We start from the raw sequence: 20877 nt of genomic DNA, 5'->3' as shown, positions 1-20877 counted from the left end.
AGTGTAATATTAGTAAGTGCGAACTAAGGGATGTTGTAAAAAAGTGTTCAACAGAACAGAAAAAAAAAAAAACAGCACATAATATACATACACAACAGCCGACACTCACTGTTCTGAACAGTGAGTGTCGGCTGCTATCAGTAGCTAGACACTCGCTGCTAATGACAGGCAGCGACGGATCTGTTGCTGCCAGTCATTAACCCTGTACATGCGGTATCACAGCATCTAAAGTGAAAGCGAAAAATCGGTAACTCAGATCAGTAACCTTTTCTCTGCATAACTTTATGCTGCGAAAACATTTGGATCGGCTGGTAGTGTTCTGATGTGCACTTCCTTAGCTTATAACTCACAATTGCAGCGGATATTAGGAGTATGATCTGGTGCAATCTCAAGTTTTGACATGTCTGGACAATATGTCAAAAGTTGTTTTAAATTACACAAGAGATTTAACCCAAATGCCCAGTGTTTATTGTACAAGGAATAATTTGTTTTTCTTACCAGCTCTGAAAATTGCTTTACTACTTGTCTCTGTTTGAGGTTGGTTTCTCCATCCAGATTAGCAGTTTCTATGTGACAGAGCCCATCTGGATCACTGGATGAGAGTAGCAGTATGTCAGCAGGGATGATCTCATTGCAGCGCAGCTGTATAAAGTCACCAACTTGCACTTCTTTCCAGAATCTTTCCACATATTTCCTCTCATTCCTAAGGAAGCAATTGTACAAAGGGAAAATTTTTAAAGTCATAACACACACACACACACCTATATCTATTATATATCGCTATATCTTTAATAAAAAATAAAAAAAAGAAGTGAAACATTAACCAATACTGAAATAAGGGCTCCTTTTAGGCTTTTTGTAAGCTAGTCAGAAGAATCTGGAAAGAAGCATAATTGATCAAATTTTTTACAGAGCTCAGAACCGTGGTTCCACATAAGAAAAATACATTCTGATAACTGGAAAAAAAAAATGTATGAACAAAAAGATGTGGTAGCGTTCACACAAGCACCAAGCTTTTATTTAAAAATTTTAGAAATGGAAAGCATAATGAATTATAAAAGGCAATGAATCCCTTCTGCTAGTATCCACTTCTCTAGTGACCAAAATAAAGGAACATCAGAAGAAAAAAATATATATATCAATGGAAACCTAATAGGACGGAGGATAACACCGATAGAAATTTGACAACGTGCAAATAACGTCTGAAAACAGCCAATGTAATAGCTTCCCTGGCTATTTCACTATAGTACCATACAGCAAAAGCTAGTAAGTACTTAAATTTCTAAATGGAATATTCCTGCAGTTGCACAATTCTTTTCAGTACATAAATATTTGCTTATTTTTTCAACACCTCAGACAGGACATGTCATAGCTTTTCAAAAAACAGGAAGGAAGCTTCAGTATGGTTTTTAAAGGAAAAAGCTTAAAAAGGGTTATCCAGGATTAAACAAACAGACCAAACATCTTACAAAGACCAAACCCTGTCGGTCTCCAATTTGGGTGTGGTATTACAACTTGGCTCCATTCACTTCAATGGAACTGAGCTGCAGAACCACATCCAGCCTGGAGACAGACAGGGAGTGGTCTTTCAAAGAAATTACCTGTTTTTTTGATTCCTGGAAAACCCCTTAAAAGTTGCAGTCCAATCATTTTATAGAGGAGCTGAGCAGATTGATATATATAGTTTTGTGTGGATAAGTTCCAGGAAAACTTGCCATTTAACCCCTTAACGACGCAGGACATACATGTATGTCCTGGTGAGGTGGTACTTAACACACCAGGACGTACATTTACGTCCTAAGCATAACCGCGAGTATCGGCATGATGCCCGGATCATGCGCGGCAGGTCCCGGCTGCTGATCGCAGCCAGGGACCTGTCCGTAATAGCGGACATCCGCCATCCCGCGGATGTCCGCCATTAACCCCTCAGATGCAGTGATCAATACAGATCACGGCATCTGCAGCATCGCGGTCACTAAAAATGGATGATCGGATCGCCGCAGTGCTGCCGCGGCGATCCGATCATCCAGCACGGCGGCCGGAGGTCCCCTCACCTTCCCGGCGTCTTCTGCTCTGATCTGCCTTCCCGCAGACTAGAGCGGAAGATGACCGATAACCCTGATCAGTGCTATGTCCTATACATAGCACTGAACAGTATTAGCAATCAAGTGATTGCTATAAACAGTCCCCTATGGGGACTATTAAAGTGTAAAAAAAAGTAAAAGTAAAAAAAAAATTTGAAAAACCCCCTCCCCCAATAAAAACCTAAATTGTCCCATTTTCCCTATTTCACCCCCAAAAAGTGTTAAAATATTTTATATACATATATTTGGTATCGCTGCGTGCGTCGATATCTGAACTATTAAAATAAAATGTTAATCATACCGTACGGTGAACGGCGTGAACGTAAAGATAAAAAAATGTCCAAAATAGATTCTTTTTTTTTATAACATTTTATTCCCAAATATGTTTATAAAAAATGGATTCAAAGTTCTATATAAGCAAATATGGCATCAATAAAAGTACAGATCATGGCGCATAAAATGAGCCCTCATACCGCCGCTTATACGGAAAAATGAAAAAGTTATAGGTCTTCAAAATAGGGGGATTTTAAACGTACTAATTTGGTTAAAAAGTTAGTGTTTTTTTTTTTGCGCAACAGTAATAGAAAAGTATGTTATCATGGGAATCATTTTAATCGTATTGACCCAAAGAATACAGAAAACATGTAATTTTTACCGTAAATTGTAAAGCGTGAAAACAAAACCTTCCATAATTAGCAAAATTGCAGTTTTCTTTTTAATTTCACCACACAAATAGTATTTTTTGGTAAAGTGAGTGATGGCATTTCAACAGACAACTGGTCACGCAAAAAACAAGCCCTCATACTAGTCTGCAGATGAAAATATATAAGAGTTATGATTTTTTTAAAGGCGAGGAGGAAAAAACAAAAACTTAAAAATTCAATTGTCTGCGTCCTTAAGGTCCAAATGGGCTGCGTCCTTAAGGGGTTAATAATGTAAATTTCTGCTCATTCTGGGCTAAGTAATCCAAGGCGGGATATCGCTGCGGCCGGTGATACGTTGACCGCAGTGTGACGATCCGTGCACATGGAAGCAGAGCAGGAAGAAGACCGGACAGGAGGACCGAAGACCAAATAGCGGCGCAACGAGGGAGTGACAAAAGACGTGTTAAGTTTTTTTTTTGCAGTCAGGGCACAATAAGATATAGAAAAGCAGCGCTGGAGTACTCCTTTAAATATATATCAGTAATAGAGATGAGCGAACTTACAGTAAATTCGATTCGTCACGAACTTCTCGGCTCGGCAGTTGATGACTTATCCTGCGTAAATTAGTTCAGCCTTCAGGTGCTCCGGTGGGCTGGAAAAGGTGGATACAGTCCTAGGAAAGAGTTTCCTAGGACTGTATCCACTTTTTCCAGCCCACCGGTGCACCTGAAAGCTGAACAAATTTATGCAGGAAAAGTCATCAACTGCCGAGCCGAGAAGTTTGTGACGAATCGAATTTACTGTAAGTTCGCTCATCTCTTATCAGTAAGTGTGTTCAATACTTTGTATCACATACCTTAACTTCAGACATTATTTGTTTCAGTTTCTTTTTATGTATGGATAACTTGGGTTGTTACCAACAACTGGTTAAAAATGTAATGTCCTTAGCACCTTTGGAAATATATTTATTTAGTGAGAAAAACTATGACTTGTTCAATACTTATTTCACCTGCTATACATTAGATATATAAAGTAGATGAAATAATTGAACACACCACAGTTTTTTCACTAAATATATTTCCAAAGGTGCATTACATTTTCACCAGATATCGCTCAAACAATCCACTGGTGCAATAGCAGTTCTTGTGACTAATTCACCAACAAAGATAATTTCATACTGTACTGACGTACAGCCCTGTGCTAAATTTTTGGACAAAGTACAAGCTTTATAGAAGTGTTAATATTTTATTTTTATATCGATTAACATAATGTAAAGTGAATGAAAGAGACAGAAATCAATATTTGGCGAGACCACACTATCTTTGTGCAAGTGTACCTAGAAGATTTTATCCCCTTAAGGACGCAGCCCATTTTGACCTTAAGGACGCAGCCATTTTTTGCAAATCTGACCGCTGTCACTTTAAGCATTAATAACTCTAGGATGCTTTAACTTATGAATTTGATTCTGAGATTGTTTTTTCGTGACATTCTACTTTATGTTAGTGGTAAATTTTAGTCGATACTTGCATAATTTCCTTAGTGGAAAAAAAAAAAATGTAATGAAAAATTTGAAAATTTCGCATTTTTCGAACTTTGAAGCTCTCTGCTTGTAAGGAAAGTGGACATACCAAATAAATGATATGTTGATTCACATATAAAATATGTCTAATTTGTGTTTGCATCATAAAATTTACATGTTTTTACTTTTTGAAGACATTATAGGGCTTTTTAGTTTAGCAGTTCTGTTTCAAAGTGAATTTCAGTGTCTATGTTAGAAATACCCTTTAATGGACCCAGTTAGGAAAACTGAATCCCTTAACCCCTTGAGGACCAGGCCCATTTTGGCCTTAAGGACCAGACCATTTTTATATTTTAGTTGTTTCCTCCTAGCCTTCTAAAAATCATAACTCTTATATTTCCATCCACAGACCCATATGAGGGCTTGTTTTTTGCGCCACCAATTGTACTTTGTAATTGCATCACTTATTTTACCATAAAATGTACGGCGCAACCAAAGAAATATTATGTATGTGGGAAAATTGAGAAGAAAACCACAATTTTAAATGACATGTTCTCTTTATTCTGTGGGTCAATACGATTAAAATGATACCCATGTTATATGCTTTTCTATAATTGTACCGCTTAAAAAAAAAAATATCAAACCATTTTAACAAAATTAGTATGTTTGAAATTGCCCTATTTTGACCACCTATAACTTTCAAATTTTTCCGTATATGGAGCGATATGAGGGCTCATTTTTGGCGCCATGATCTGTAGTTTTTATCAGTAACACTTTTGCTTAGGTTTTACTTTTAATACATTTTTTATAAAAAAATTTTAGAATAAAATGTGACAAAAAAAGCAACAATTTTGGACTTTTTTTTTTCCATTTTTTTACGTTTACGCCGTTCACCGTACGGGATAATTAACCATATATTTTAATAGTTCAGACTTTTACGCACGCGGCGATACCAAATGTGTCTAAAAAATTTTTTTTCGCTTTTTGGGGGGTAAAATGGGAAAAACGGACGTTTTACTTTTTTATTGGGGGAGGGGATTTTCAAAATTTTTTTACTTTTTTTATTTGACATTTTTTTTTTGTACACTTTATGTCCCCATAGGGGACTATTCATAGCAATCAGTTGATTGCTAATACTGTTCAGTGCTATGTATAGGACACAGCACTGCTCAGTATTATCAGTCATCTTCTGCTCTGCTCGATCTCAGACCAGAGCAGAAGACCCCGGGAGACGGCCGGAGCCAGGTGAGGGGACCTCCGGCCGCCATGCTGGATGATCGGATCCCAGCAGCAGCACTGCGGGCGATCCGATCATCCATTCAAAGTACCGCACTGCTGCAGATGCCGTCATCTGTATTGATCACGGCATCTGAGGGGTTAATGGTGGACATCCGCGCAATCGCGGATGTCCGCCATTACCGGCGGGTCCCTGGCTGCTGATAGCAGCCGGGACCTGTCTGGCATGACGCGAGCACCGCTCCGGTGCTCGGGATCATGGCGGCTAGAGATGAGCGAATTTACAGTAAAATCGATGAGCGAACTTACAGTAAATTTAATTCGTCACGAACTTCTCGGCTCGGCAGTTGATGGCTTTTCCTGCATAAATTAGTTCAGCTTTCCGGTGCTCCGGTGGGCTGGAAAAGGTGGATACAGTCCTAGGAGACTCTTTCCTAGGACTGTATCCACCTTTTCCAGCCCACCGGAGCACCGGAAAGCTGAACTAATTTATGCAGGAAAAGTCATCAACTGCCGAGCCGAGAAGTTCGTGACGAATCAAATTTACTGTAAGTTCGCTCATCTCTAATGGCGGCGCATAAATGTACGTCAGGGTGTGCTAAGTACCACGTCACCATGACGGACATTTACGTCCATTGTCATTAAGGGGTTAAAGTATTCAAAATGATATTCAGAAAGTTTGTTAACCCTTTAGGTGTTTCACAGGAATAGCAGCAAAGTAGAGGAGAAAATTAAAAATCTATTTTACACACTAACATGTTCTTGTAAACCGATTTTTTTCTTTTTTTTTTCATTTTACAAGGGGTAATAGGTATATTCACTATTGTTGGACGTGAAAATGAAATATTTTTTTCACTAAAATGCTGGTGCAACCCCATATTTTTCATTTTCACAAGGGGTAATAGGCAAAAATGTCCCCCAAAATTTGTAACCCCATTTCTCTCAAGTAAGGAAATACCTCATATGTGGATGTAAAGTGCTCTGTGGGTGCACTAGAGGGCTCAGAAGGGAAGGAGCGACAATGGGATTTTGGAGAGCAAATTTTGCTGAAATTGTTGTTGGGGGGCATGTCTCATTTAGGAAGCCCCCATGGTGCCATAACCGCAACTAAAAAAAATAAAATAAAAAAACACTTGGCACACTATTTTGGAAACTAAACCCCTCAAGGAACGCAACAAGGGTATAGTGAGCCTTGACATCCCACAGGTGATTGACAAATTTTTGCTAAAGTTGGACATGATAATAAATACATTTTTATTTTTATTCACTAAAATACTGGTGTTATCCCAAGTTTTTCATTTTTACAAGGGGTAATAAGAGAAAAAGCCCCCCAAAATCTGTAACACAATTTCTTCTGAGTATGGAAATACCCCATATGTGGATGTAAAGTGCTCTGCGGGTGCACTATAATGCTCAGAAGAGAAAGTGCGCCATTGGGCTTTTGGGAAGAGAATTTGGTTGGAATGGAAGTCAGGGACCATGTGCGTTTACAAAGCCCCCATGGTTTTTTGAACAGTGGGCTGTGCAAATGAAAAATTACATTTTTCATTTTCACGGACCACTGTTCCAAAAATCTGTCAGACACCTGTGGGGTGTAAATGCTCACTGTACCCCTTATTACATTCCGTGAGGGGTGTAGTTTACAAAATGGGGTCGCATGTGGGGGAGTTCCGCCGTTCTGGCACCATGGGGGCTTTGTAAACACACTTGGCATACAATTCCAGCCAAATTCTCTCTCAAAAAGCCCAATGGCGCTCATTCTCTTCTGAGCCCTGTAGTGTGCCCGCAGAGCACTTTACATCCACATATGGGGTATTTCCATACTCAGAAAAAATGGTGTTACAAATTTTGGGGGGGCTTTTTCTCTTATTATCCCTTGTGAAAATAAAAACGTTGGGGTAACACCAGCATTTTAGTGAAAAAAAAACATCTGATTTTTCATTTTCGCGTCCAACTTTAACGAAAAGTTTTCAAACACCTGTGGAGTGCTAAGGCTCACTATATCCCTTGTTACGTTCCATGAGGGGTAAAGTTTCCAAAATGGGGTCACATGTGGGTGATTTTTTTTTTTTGCGTTTATGTCAGAACCGCTGTAACTATCAGCCACCCCTGTGTAAATCACCAATTTAGACCCCAAATGTACATAGTGCGCTCTCACCTCTGAGCCATGTTGTGCACCCGCAGAGCATATTACACCCACATATGGGTTATTTCAGTACTCAGGTGAAATTACATAAAAAATTTTGGGGGGGGGGGGGTCTTTTTTTCCCCTTTTACCTCTTGTAACAATGAAAAGTATGGGGCAACACCAGCTGTTGCAAAACTACAACTCCCAGCATGCACTGACATACCGTGCATGCTGGAAGTTGTAGTTATGCAACAGCTGGAAGCACACTGGTTGGGAAACACAGTTAGGAAAGACAGTTTCCCAACCAGTGTGCCTCCAGTTGTTGCAAAACTACAAGTCCCAGCATGCCCGGAGAGCCGAAGGGCATGCTAGGACTTGTAGTTTTGCAACATCTGGCCCTTCAGATGTTGCTGAACTACAACGCTCAGCATGCCTGGACAGTTGGCATGCTGGGAGTTGTAGTTTTGCAACATCTGGAAGTGTACAATTTGGAGACCACTATACCACCGCCACCGCTGCCCCATTGCCTCCCCCATCCCCAGTTTTATTATTACCTGTTCCCGGGGCCCGCGCTACTTCTGGCTCCTGCGGCATCCTGTGTTACGCTGTGCGCTGCGCAATGACGAGTGACGTCCTCAATGCGACGTCACCGTCAGTGCGCACAGTGACAGCTCAGGACGCCGCCGGAGCCAGAAGTAGCGTGGACCCCGGGAACAGGTAATTATAAAACCGGGAATGGGGGAGGCAATGGGGCAGCGGCGGTGGTTGGACTAGGGAGGACCCCAGGACAGTCAGGGAGAGAAAAGCGGGCAGCGGTATAAGTTATCGGCTATCGGCCTTAACCTCCACAGGTTATCGGTATCGGCCCTAAAAAAAAGCAACATCTGTCGATCCCTACTGGACAGTTCCCGAGACAGGTGTCATCAGAGAGCACTTAGACAGAAAAGAACAACTCAACTTGAGAAGCTCATAAGTACTGAAAGGATTAAGATTTTTTAATAGAAGTAATTTACGAATCTGTTTAACTTTCTGGAGCCAGTTGATGTATAAAAAAAAAAAAAAAGTTTTTTCCTGGAATACCCCTTTAAAACTGATTGAAGAGTAGCCAAATGCTGCAACAAAGATTGTGGAGCACAGTGTGTGCACTGCGTAGAAATAGAGGCCCCACAATTTGTAATGTAAAATTTTATCTCACTATTTTTTTATTTATTTTTTTAGTTTCGATATAGATTTTGTAGTAAAATGAGTGATGTCATTACAAAGTATAATTGGTGGCATATAACGGATCTGTAGGTGGAAAATTGAAAGCATTATGGATATTAGAAGGCAAGGAGGAAAACTAAAGTGCAAAGAAACCTGATGTCCTTAAGGGGTTATAAGTCTACGGATTGCAAAGTAATCTGACCTACACCTGTAATTTTATATGGAGGTGCTGCCTACTTCTGTTTTACATACATATTGCCTGCTACATATATATGCAGTTAGAACACTGGTATTTGGTCTTGTATTCACTGTATGAAACTGAAATATTTGCATAAGTGCTTCTTCCTAAGGCCAGCATAAGGACTGCATTTCAGGAGGATTAGCAAACGAATAACAAAAATTACAGAGCTCAATTTCTGGCAAAAAAATTTAAAAAACATTCGATACACATCTGGTATAAGAAAACAAAAACAAAAAACTCCCTGATGCAAGACCACACATCACACAGTTTAGTTTCATACACCACAGGAATTAAAAATCTTTGAGTAATTTTTTGCTAGTGTAACTAATCTGTGATAAAATACTTGGAGGAAAACAATTTATTAGTATACAGAAATGTATGTGAAGAAAAAAAAGCCATAAACGGCAGATTTTGTTTTTCCACCATGATGCACTGCAAAATAGGGTGCTCTCTCCATGGAATTTTTCTAGTTTTTTTTTGTTCCAGAAAAACACCATTAAGAGTATTTTCACACGTTGATAAACTCGATCACTTCAATGGGTTTATAGGAAATCCATGTTAGAGGCAGATTTGCAGACTGCCAGAAGACCCATTGAAGTGAATGCTGGTGAAGCTTATAGCATTAAACAAGCTGCAAGTTATCAATGTGTGAACTTACTTTTAAGGGGTATTCTGGAATCCATAAAGTTTCTATATGTTGCTGGTAAAAATGAAAGCTAAATTTACCTACCCCGACCCCTGTAAACATCTCAGTGCCCTGCTTGTTCCGGCGCGTTCCTGCAGGATCTTCCCGCTCGGTTAATAACTGGTTGCAGCAGTGTCACGTCTCAGCGAGTGATTGACTTATCATGTAGGTCCTGCTGAGAGGTCTTGTTTGGAAGTAGGAATTAACAGAGACCAGTAAGGGATAGGTAAATATTTACCAGCAACATAAAACATTTTTTTTTTTAAAATAAAATAATGCAGTGGAACCCCTTAAGGACAGGGCCAATTTTCATTTTAGCACTTTTTTCTTCCTCCCCTTCTAAAAACCATAACGCTTTCAAATTTTCATATAAAGGGTTTGTTTTTTGTGTCACCAATTGTACTTTGTAATGACATCACTTTAGAACAAAATTATTTGTGGGGTGAAATAAAAATTCTACGCAGTGCACTTTCCAGTAAAAATGACATGGTCCATACGGTTACAAGGCTACCCAATTTATATAGGTTTTATGTTATTTTACTACTTTAAAAATAAATGTAAAACTACTTGCACCAAAATTAGTATGCTGAAAATTGTCCTCTTCTGACCCCTATATATTTTATTTTTCCGCATACGGTGATTTTTTTTTTGCGCCATGGTGTGTATTTTTTTTTATTACCATTTTTGTTAGATGGGATTTTTTGATTGCTACTTATTAATTTTTAATGGTATATGAAGTGAGCAAAAAGGAGCAATATTGGATTTTTTTTGTACACCATCAACAGTGCGGTTTAATTGATTCAAACTTATTAGGGAAAGGGTTAATTCACTTAATTTATTTCGACCACCCCCCCATAGGTAAGGGCCCTCCTGCTGTCCACTCAGCTGATCGGGATCCATGATTTGGCCGCAGATGTTCCAATCAGCTCTGCTGAGATTCCAGCAACGTTAGATCCCGCATTTAGACGTCGCAATCAACTTTCATTGTGGCATCTTAAGGGCTAATGCTAGGCGTCAGCCCAATCTGCGATGTCCGGCATTATCCGTAGGTCCTGACCACTGGGATCATCACATATTTTATATCAAAATTATCTGTGGTGTGAAATAAAAATAAATAAATAAAAAACACGCCATTTTGTAAATTTTTGGGGCTTCTGTTTCTACGCCGTGCACTTTTCAGTAAAAATGACACCTTATCTTTATTCTGTAGGCCCATACGATTACAAGGATACCTTATTTAGATAGGTTTTATTTTATTGTACTACTTTAAAAAATGTAAATTACATGCACCAAAATTAGTATGCTGAAAACTGTCCTCATAGATAGATAGATAGATAGATAGATCTATCTCTGTCTTATTTTTCCGCATACGGCCATTTTTTTGCGCTGTGGTTTGTATTTTTTATTGGTGCGATTTTTTGTTTTGGCGGGACTTTTTGATTGCTTCTTTGATTTTCATTTTTAACATTTGTTTGTTTTAATTAACATTATATTTTAACCCCTTAAGGACCAGGGGTTTTTCCGTTTTTGCATTTTCGTTTTTTGCTCCTTGCCTTTAAAAAATCATAACTCTTTAAATTTTGCACCTAAAAATCCATATGATGACTTATTTTTTGCGCCACCAATTCTACTTTGTAATGACATCAGTCATTTTGCCCAAAAATCTACGGTGAAACAGAAAAAAAATAAATCATTGTGCGACAAAATTGAAAAAAAAAACGCCGTTTTGTAACTTTTGGGGGCTTCCGTTTCTACGTAGTACATTTTCGATCTCAGACCACAGCAGAAGACCCTTGGAGATGGACGGAGGCAGGTAAGGGGACCTCCGTGCGCCATTATGGATGATCGGATCCGCACGGCAGCGCTGCGAGTGATCCGATCATCCTTTTAAAGTACCACACTGCCGCAGATGCAGTGATCTGCATTGATCACGGCATCTAAGGGGTTAATGGTGGACACCCATGCGATCGCAGATGTCTGCCATTACTGGCGGGTCCCTGCCGTGCATGACGTGAGCAACGGTCCGGTGCTCACGGACATGGTGGAGCGCAAATGTACGTCATGGGGTACTCCGGTGCTTACACATCTTATCCCCTATCCAAAGGATAGGGGATAAGATGCCTGATCACGGGAGTCCCGCAGCTGGGGACGCCCGGGATCATGCACACGGCACCCCGTTTGTAATCAGTGCCCGGAGCGTGTTCGCTCCGGGTCTGATTACGGTCGACCGCTGGGCCTGAGGCGTGTGACGTCACGCCTCCGCCCCTCAATGCAAGCCTATGGGAGGGGACATGATAGCCGTCACGGCCCCTCCCGTAGGCTTGCATTGAGGGGCGGAGGGTGACATCACACTGGGGCGGAGGCGTGCCGTCACACGCCGCCGGCCCTGCGGTCGACCGTAATCAGACCCGGAGCAAACTCCGGGCACTGATTACAAACGGGGTGCCGCGTGCATGATTCCGGGCATCCCCAGCTGCGGGACTCCCGCGATCAGGCATCTTATCCCCTATCCTTTGGATAGGGGATAAGATGTGTAAGCACCGGAGTACCCCTTTAAAATAATTTTCCAACGTATTAACACTTAACTCATAAGTATTATATCAATCATCGGTCACCATGCCCTACCTTTCAGGTGGGGTACCATGTACACTCGGTAAGGTCCATTTTAAATTAAAGTTTGCAGTGAACAAGTCAGGCGTTTTTACACCTCATCTTACAGTGCCTACCTGAGGTGAATGCTCTAGGCTCTACTGAACATAAGCTGTCTTTATGCTTTATGTAATAGGGCAGAAGCTATCTGATTGATATGGGCTACTACACCACTCTTCCTCTACACAGGTTTTGATAAATATCCCCCAATATGCTGGAACTTTATTCCAGGGCTCTATAGAGATCATTCAGAAATAAAATAGTTTCGTACAATTTCCATCCGATACACATTTTATAAAAACTTGTTTATATTTTTAGCTTTCTGCTAGAACATCTGCAGCTCAAAAAACTGTACTGGAGTTGCTAACTTTACATCATACAAAGCACATGCAGTCTAAATATTTATACAATCTTACCACATGAATATGGAAATATATGTATCTGCACATTCAATTAACTTCAAGATGGGTTATGTACTGGACAGCTATAGGGCTGGTACTCATCTATACACAACAGCTTAAAAAGAGACAGCTAAACCCAGTATGCGGGTGAAGAGCTTTAAAAAAGTAGAGTAAGGCTGCATTCCCACCACGTTTTTGCAATACAGTTCCCGTATCAGGTTTCTGATGAAAAATGTATTCCTCAAAACCTGACTAAACTGTATCAAAACGTGTGTACAAATTTTATCCCCTATACAGTTTGAAAAATGATGTCTGATTGCATCCGTGTAAGAAAAAAGTTGTATACGCTTTTAACTGTTCACTCCATTATGAATAAAGTTTCACTTGTTTGATTAAAATTTGAAAGATAAAAAAAAAAACACTGCATGGTGAAAACCGGATGGAACCGTACACACATATACAGTTTCAATACGGTTTTTCACCCGGACCAAAAACCGTGGTAGGCTATAGTTTTGGGTATGGGAAAAACAGAAAACCGTACAAGACACATACAACCGGATGTGCATACGGTTTTCAATACGGTTCCATACGGTTTTCATATTGAAAATTTATATGGGACCTTTATTGCAAAAACGTAGTGTGAATGCACCCTTACTCACATATATTGTTGAAGTATTCCCTGTGTTATGGCAGTTTAGAATTTTGTTCCTATTGCATAGCTTTGTGCAATGGAGGCGGGTAGCAGGCTTGCCCAGCTTCCCTGCCTCAATATTCTACACTTGGCACACCCCCTTGCTGCCTCGCTACACCTAAAACGTGTCAGCATTTGGCTTCAATCAGTATTAAAGGGGTATTCATGGCCAAAACATTTTTTTATATATCAACTGGCTCCGGAAAGTTAAACAGATTTGTAAATTACTTAGATTATAAAATCTTAATCCTTGCAATAGTTATTAGCTTCTAAAGTTGAGTTGTTTTTCTCTGTCTAACTGCTTTCTGATGACTCACGTCCCGGGAGCTGTGCAGTTCCTATGGGGATATTTCCCCATCATGCACAGCTCCTGGGATGTGACATCATCATTGAGCAGTTAGACAGAAAACTTCAGAAGCTAATAACTATTGAAAGGATTAAGATTGTTTAATAGAAGTAATTTACAAATCTGTTTAACTTTCCGGAGCCAGTTGATATATAAAAAAAAGTTTTTGCCCGGAATACCCCTTTAAAGTAAATGTATCACCTACATTGTTTTTTGTAAGTACTGACTATGTGACTCTACGGTCTACTTTTCTACCCCCCAGAGTGTCTTTGCAGTTCTGCTTTGTGTAATATGATCCCTCAGTGAAAATCTGATTGCTTTCATGTATTGTCCTGTTTTTTCTTGAGTGTTGTGCTTTTCAAAACGTATGGCTTTTATATGACAATTTTTTTTACTTACTTTTGATTACATGCAACCTATTTATCAAACAGTCGCACGACATTGATAAATAAAATCGCACGTAAGCAAAAGCATTTTTTAAAGCAGAAAATGTTTCCCTTATGTTAATAGCCGAAGTCCTTTATCTACCCTTTATTACCAGTAGCATTACTAGAGAGTGATTGGGGGGGGGGGGGGTGCGTACCGCATCGGGTGACACCCTGACTGGCCTGCCTGGCACTAAATAGCTGCACTCGATTATCCCGCAACAACCCAGCCGTCCTCCTCAGAAATGAAAAAATATTAAAAACATACTATGCCGCACCATGAATATCCATATTCTGGAGTTTTTTGGGTTTCATTTTGATCCCGCATTTTGTGAAATTGGTGGGCGGAGTCTTGCGTTGCTGCACTGAGGCCGAAGTTTACGTCAGGAAGGCAGACAGTACAGCACCTAAACAATAGTGAAGTCACAAAAATTTTTTTTTTTTTTTTTTTTAAAAAGCCTCAATATGTTATCCACCCCAAAATGTGCATGAAGCTGTATTACTATGGATGTTCCTTTTTTTTTTTTTTAAGGAAAAATTTTAATGCCACATATGGGTTATTTACTTAGTCTGTAAAAACTCTTACACAATTATTTTGTGCCTTATTCTATTTTAACACAACATTAATTTAAAAATTTAGTGGGTACGCCAGCATGTGTTTCTTAAAATTAAAAAGGTGTGCAGTGTGTATTTTCAACCTTAAAATTCATAGTTGTTAGTTATATAATAATTTTTTCTATCATTAAAATTAATGCAGTAGCTTTGTATCATGATGCAGAACAAGAACAGCTGTTAAAGTGGGTGTTAATGTCCTTTTCTGCAGACGTATACACTTTCTGTAAGCCAGGTTGGACCTGCCTTACATGCGACTTTAAAATGGAGATGCAACTTTTTTTCTTCATAACTAGCGACTATCGCATTTGATAAATACATGACCACTGCAAAGTAAAAAAAAAAAAAAAATAAACTACATGAGCCGATTTCAGAAATGTGCTTTGGAATAATCAAAAAGTCGCAGCATGTATAGAAAAGTCACACGTGCCCAAGTACATGCGATTTAGGGGAAAAAAAATAAATAAATAAAAAGTACTACAGAGCTTGATAAATCTTCCTAATCAATAGAGAAATGGCTATTTTTCTATGGGAAGAATTTACAAAATAGTATCTTTGGGCCCTATTGATTTTTGCCATGAATGCATGAACGTCCCTGTGCGTCGTCGTCAAGGCAACGTCACTAGTCCGGGGCAGGCCAGGAGCGCAGAGAAGAGGCCCCACCCCCCCGGTGAAAATGGACAGCCCAGAACGGCTAACCCTCCCCACCGGACGGTCCCTGCAGCATAGATGGCCCGGACCAGCTCACCCTTCCTTCCCACCAAGGGGAGGTGAGTAGACAACTAAAGGGGGTGTCTGGATGATGATGATGACGAAGGCCGCAGTGGTCTTCAACCTGCGGACCTCCAGAGGTTTCAAAACTACAACTCCCAGCATGACCGGACAGCCGATGGCTGTCCGGGCATGCTGGGAGTTGTAGTTTTGTAACATCTGGAGGTCCGCAGGTTGAAGACCACTGATGAAGGGATTGACAGGTGGTGATGATGAAGGGGGGGGGGGGATGATGACGGGGGTCTGGATGATGACGAAGGCCGCAGTGGTCTTCAACCTGCGGACCTCCAAAGGTTTCAAAACCACAACACCCAGCATGCCTGGACAGCCGATGAATGAAGGGATTGACAGGCGGTGATGATGAAGGGGGGGGGGGGGGTGATGTATTTCGCACCCTAGGTTTATAGTCGAGTCAATAACTTTTCCTGGGTTTTTGGGGTGAAATTAGGGGCCTCGGCTCATATTCGGGTCGGCTTATACTCGGGTATATACGGTACTACAGCCTCTTTACAATTATACAGTTCTCCCCAATAAACAATGATTTTGCTCTAACATTTTAATCACTTCTATCATTAATACATTCACACAAAGTTTCATTTGATCACAACCACTTTGTGTACTTGCATTACTGCTTCTCATACAGCACTACATTTGTATCATGACTTTCCAGGCAACAGGTGCAGATGCGGTTCTTATCTCGCTCACTATTTGTATTATGTTATCAGCATTCATTTTTCTACCAATGCAGCAGGGGGCTAAAATAAAATATTTACCATATGCAAACCACATTATTAAACAGATTATTATTGTTTGCCTTAACAGTGGTTGACCCAAAATGTTATTAGTTTTCTACCAGCAACAGAGCCAATATAAAGAATAATATTTTTATATTTTGACTTGCTTGTGACAGATACAATGTAATATTTGTTTTCATACAACCATGTCAGACTATGTATGGACTGTTCCTTCTGTTTCCTGCCTAATTCAGGACTCTGTATTCTCAGAAACTGTGAATGTAGAGACTTTACATGAAAACAATGGGATTTCTGAAATGGGCTGGACACTTGAAAACAACTCACTTTTAAAGCTGGATATTTATTTTAAAAAAATAATAAAATACACCACATAAGAACTATGGCCGGCATTTATCATTGTAGGTGTAAGTGAAGCATTTTTTTACACCTTTTTTGTGTGCTGGTAATGTGTAGGAGAACCACATTTATTAAAATGGTCACAGAGCATTTGATACATTTTGTGCAGGTCACATTTTCTAAAATTTCTCTCTTCACATACACCAAAAAGCTAAGTCTGGGCTGGTGTCAGCCAAAATCAGTGGATTACACCTCTAAATCAGCAGAAATGTGTAAACCAAAAGGCGCTAATAAACCCTGCTTGCGCCTTTTTTCACCTTTGTGGACACAAAAAAAACTGTCTAAAGACAATGATAAATGTCGGCCTATATACTTACCTTCCTTTCTCCAGCCACCGCCATTCAGGGCTGGCTGTGTAATGGAGTCAACAAACACACCACCCGCTCAGCCAATCAGTGGCCACAGCGGTTGAGGCAAGAGAAGTAACTGTGTTTTGAAGCTTTTTTTTTTTCCAGTTTTAAGACAAAAAAAAAAATAATAATAATAATAAAAACATTATAAATAAAAAGCTACAAATTCATTCTTTCAGCTTTTTAAATACTAAGCTATTTATATTTAACAAGTGTTTAAAAAATGTATTGCTTCAGTCAGTCTTATTGCTGCATTACAGGAATTATAACCTCCGCTGTATGTAAATTGTTTGAGGGTTTTCTAATGGATGCTATTTTGGAGTATCTTGATAAAAATAAATGTATGACTCCATATCAGCATGGCTTTATGAGGGATCGGTCCTGTCAAACTAACCTGATCAGCTTTTATGAGGAGGTGAGCTCCAGACTGGACCAGGGGCAATCGCTGGATGTCGTTTATCTGGATTTTTCCAAAGCATTTCATACGGTGCCACATAAAAGATTGGTGCATAAAAGGAGAAGGATTGGGCTGGGGGAGAATGTGTGTAAGTGGGTAAGTAACTGGCTCAGTGATGGGAAACAGAGGGTGGTTATTAATGGAACTTATTCTGACTGTTACTAGTGGGGTACCACAGGGGTCAGTCTTGGGTCCTGTATTTAATATATTCATTAATGACCTTGTAGAGCGGTTGAAGAGTAAAGTAGCAATCTTTGCAGATGATTCTAAACTCTATAAAGCGGTAAACACAATAGAGGACAGTGAACTGTTACAAATGGATCTGGATAGGTTGGAGGTTTGGGCTGGGAAGTGGCAGATGAGGTTTAACACTGATAAATGTAAGGTAATGCACATGGGGAGGAAGAGTCTGGGCTGGGATTATGTACTAAAAGGGAGAACACTTGGGACGACTGACATGGAAAAGGACTTAGGAGTCTTAGTTAACAGTAAATTTAGCTGTAGTGACCAGTGTCGGGCAGCTGCTGCCAAGGCAAATAAAATCATGGGGTGCATCAATAGGGGCATAGATGCCCACAACAAGGAAATAATTCTACCGCTGTACAAATCACTAGTCAGACCACACATAGAACACTGTGTACAGTACTGGGCACCAGTGTACAAGAAAGATATAGGGGAGCTGGAGAGTGTTCAAAGATGGGCAACCAGGGTAATACGGGGAATGGGAGGACAACAGTACCTAGAAAGATTATCAGAATTAGGGTTATTTAGTTTAGAAAAAAAAGGTTTAAGGGCGACCTTAATAACCAAGTAAAAATATATCAGGGGGCCTTACAGAGATCTCTCCCATGATCAATTTGTACCCAGGACTGTATATATAACAAGAGGGCATCCTGTACGTTTAGAGGAAAGAAGGTTTCTACAGTAGCACAGATGGGGGTTCTTTACTGTAAGAGCAGTGAGACTGTGGAATTCTCTGCCTGAGGAGGTGGTCATGGGGAACTCTGTAAAAGAGTTCAAAAAGGGGTGTGGATGCATTTTTTGGAGATCATCATCATCGCTGGTTATGTATAACTGATTTATAGGGACAGAACGGTGATCCAGGGATTTATTCTGACTGCCATATTTGGAGTCAGGAAGGAATTGTTACCTCTAGTATGAGGGTTTTTTGCCTTCCTCTGGATCAACTCAGTAGGGACTCATATAGGTTTAACTTGATGGACTCTTTTTTTTTTCAACCTTATGAACTATGTTACTATGTATGTAGCTACCTACCTATTGATGGTAGTCAAAAGGTATAGTATTATGTAACAATCACACAAAGTCTGTGGCCTACATTGTTCTGATCAGCAAGGGTCCCCAATGATTAAACACTTAATGGAGCTCTCCAGAACAGGAAAACTTCTCCCCTATCCTAAGGATAGGGGATAAGTTTCAGATCGCAGGGGGTCCGACTGCTGGGAACCCCCGCAATCTCCCGTATGGGACAGGGGGGGCGTGTCGACCACCACACGCATCGGCAACTAACACACTCCCTCAATACCACTCTATGGGAGAGTCAGAGCGCTGCCTTCGGCAATCTTCGGCTCTGCCATAGCACTAAATTGAGGGGGGAGTGTCATCCGCCGCTTTGTGCAGTGGTGGACACACGCCATCAGGCTGGAGAGTCGGGGCCCCGTATGGGAGATCACGGGGGTCCCAGCGGTCGGACCCCCCGTGATCTGAAACTTAGGATAGGGGATATGTTCTCCTGTACTGCACTACTCCTTTTAAAAGAAGTTCTTAACAAAATATTTTATTTTTTTCTCATTTTAAATGATACACAGGTGCAAAAATGAAACGGTTACCATTTGTAGAAACTGAACTGGAAAATCACCAATAATTGTCCAGGCATTAGGCTAAAGATATTATAACAAAAACCTTACAAGTTTCAGCCATTTCAGCCAGCTAAAGTATAATGCAAAAATCCTATGACAAACATTTTACCAATGTCGCTCTTTATCACCTTAAGCAGCAGGAAAGTTTAATAAGCAAAGGCTAAGTTCACACTGTCACTGGGCTCAGGGGAGCTAAAATGGAGCTCCGTAGCTTAACCTGTTAAAGGATGAGAGGTTTAGCAGAAAGAAAAAACTACACTGTATGTCCTATTTGTTTTCTTTGCTACACTCCTGTAAAATACCAGACACCTGACAGACCCCACTCATATCAATGGGAACAGGCAACACATTATCGTTCAGTGTTTTCAATGGAAAGATTGCAAAAAAGATGAATAAAAAAAATAAAGTAAAGTTGAATAGCAGTGAGATTGTGGGGTCCAATAAGCTAAAGTAAATGAGATGGTCACTTACCTTCTGCTGCAGGCATCCCTATGCAAAGGAAAAGCAATCCAATTACTTCATATAATAAGGACTTAAAGGGGTACTCCGGTGGAAAACTATTTTTTTTATTCAACTGGTGCCAGAAAGTTAAACAGATTTGTAAATTATGAAGAAAAGTGCAGAAGCCAGCGGTATAATAAACTTCACCTTAATCACCAAGTGCATAGTGCAAAGATACTCTTCTCAGTCCCAACTCTGCACATGGTAACAAATACACAGTGCGTTTATTTTTTTGCAAGTAGATCAAACAAGTTTAAACAAACTAGAAGAGAATCAAAAATTACATAAAAAACTATTCAAAGAACAGAATTTCCACTGTTATGTAAGAATGCAATATAATGTCAGATTTTAAATTAAGGCCATGGGGCTGGAACGTGCGTAACGCATATATCCAATACATTTCTCTATTATGTAAAGCTTTAATTCTATCCCCACCTCTTTCTGGTTGTCGAACAATTTCAATGCCACAAAATTCAAAATCGGATACACCACCTGCATGAACTGTTTTAAAGTGTTTGGATACATTTGATGAGTTATTGTATGCTGCCATGTTCACACCTCTCAAGTGCTCCTGGATGGGTTTTTTTTTTTTTTTTTATTGTAAATGACTTTTATTTAAAAATCTTAATCCTTCCAGTACTTATCAGTTGCTGTATTCTACAGAGGAAGTTCTTTTCTGTTTGAATTTATTTTCTGTCTGACCACAGTGCTCTCTGCTGCCACCTCTGTCCATGTCAGGAACTGCCCAGAGCAGGATCAAATCACCATAGCAAATCTATCCTGGTCCGGAAAGTTCCTGACATTGACAGAGGTGTCAGCAGAGAGTACTGTGGCCAGAGTGAAAAGAACAACTACCTGTGGAGCATACAGCAGCTGATAAGTAATTTACAAATCTGTATAACTTTC

The 20877-nt window shown here is 40.0% G+C and overlaps 1 protein-coding gene across 3 annotated transcripts in view; it reads right to left on the bottom strand.

Annotated features, from left to right (window-relative positions):
* The window catches only part of ATP10A (ATPase phospholipid transporting 10A (putative)), a 147959-nt gene that overhangs the window by 100878 nt on the left and 26204 nt on the right, over window positions 1–20877 (bottom strand). For all 3 annotated transcript variants that reach the window (XM_056555901.1, XM_056555902.1, XM_056555903.1), the window contains exon 2: window positions 499–703. In XM_056555901.1, the coding sequence (XP_056411876.1) occupies window positions 499–703 (205 nt within the window). The remainder of the gene's footprint in view (window positions 1–498; window positions 704–20877) is intronic.

Source organism: Hyla sarda, chromosome 2, assembly GCF_029499605.1.
Source record: "Hyla sarda isolate aHylSar1 chromosome 2, aHylSar1.hap1, whole genome shotgun sequence".
In the NCBI taxonomy this organism is placed as follows: Eukaryota; Metazoa; Chordata; class Amphibia; order Anura; family Hylidae; genus Hyla; species Hyla sarda.
Note: the sequence above shows the minus strand (reverse complement) of the source record. Positions and strands in the feature narration are given on the sequence as shown.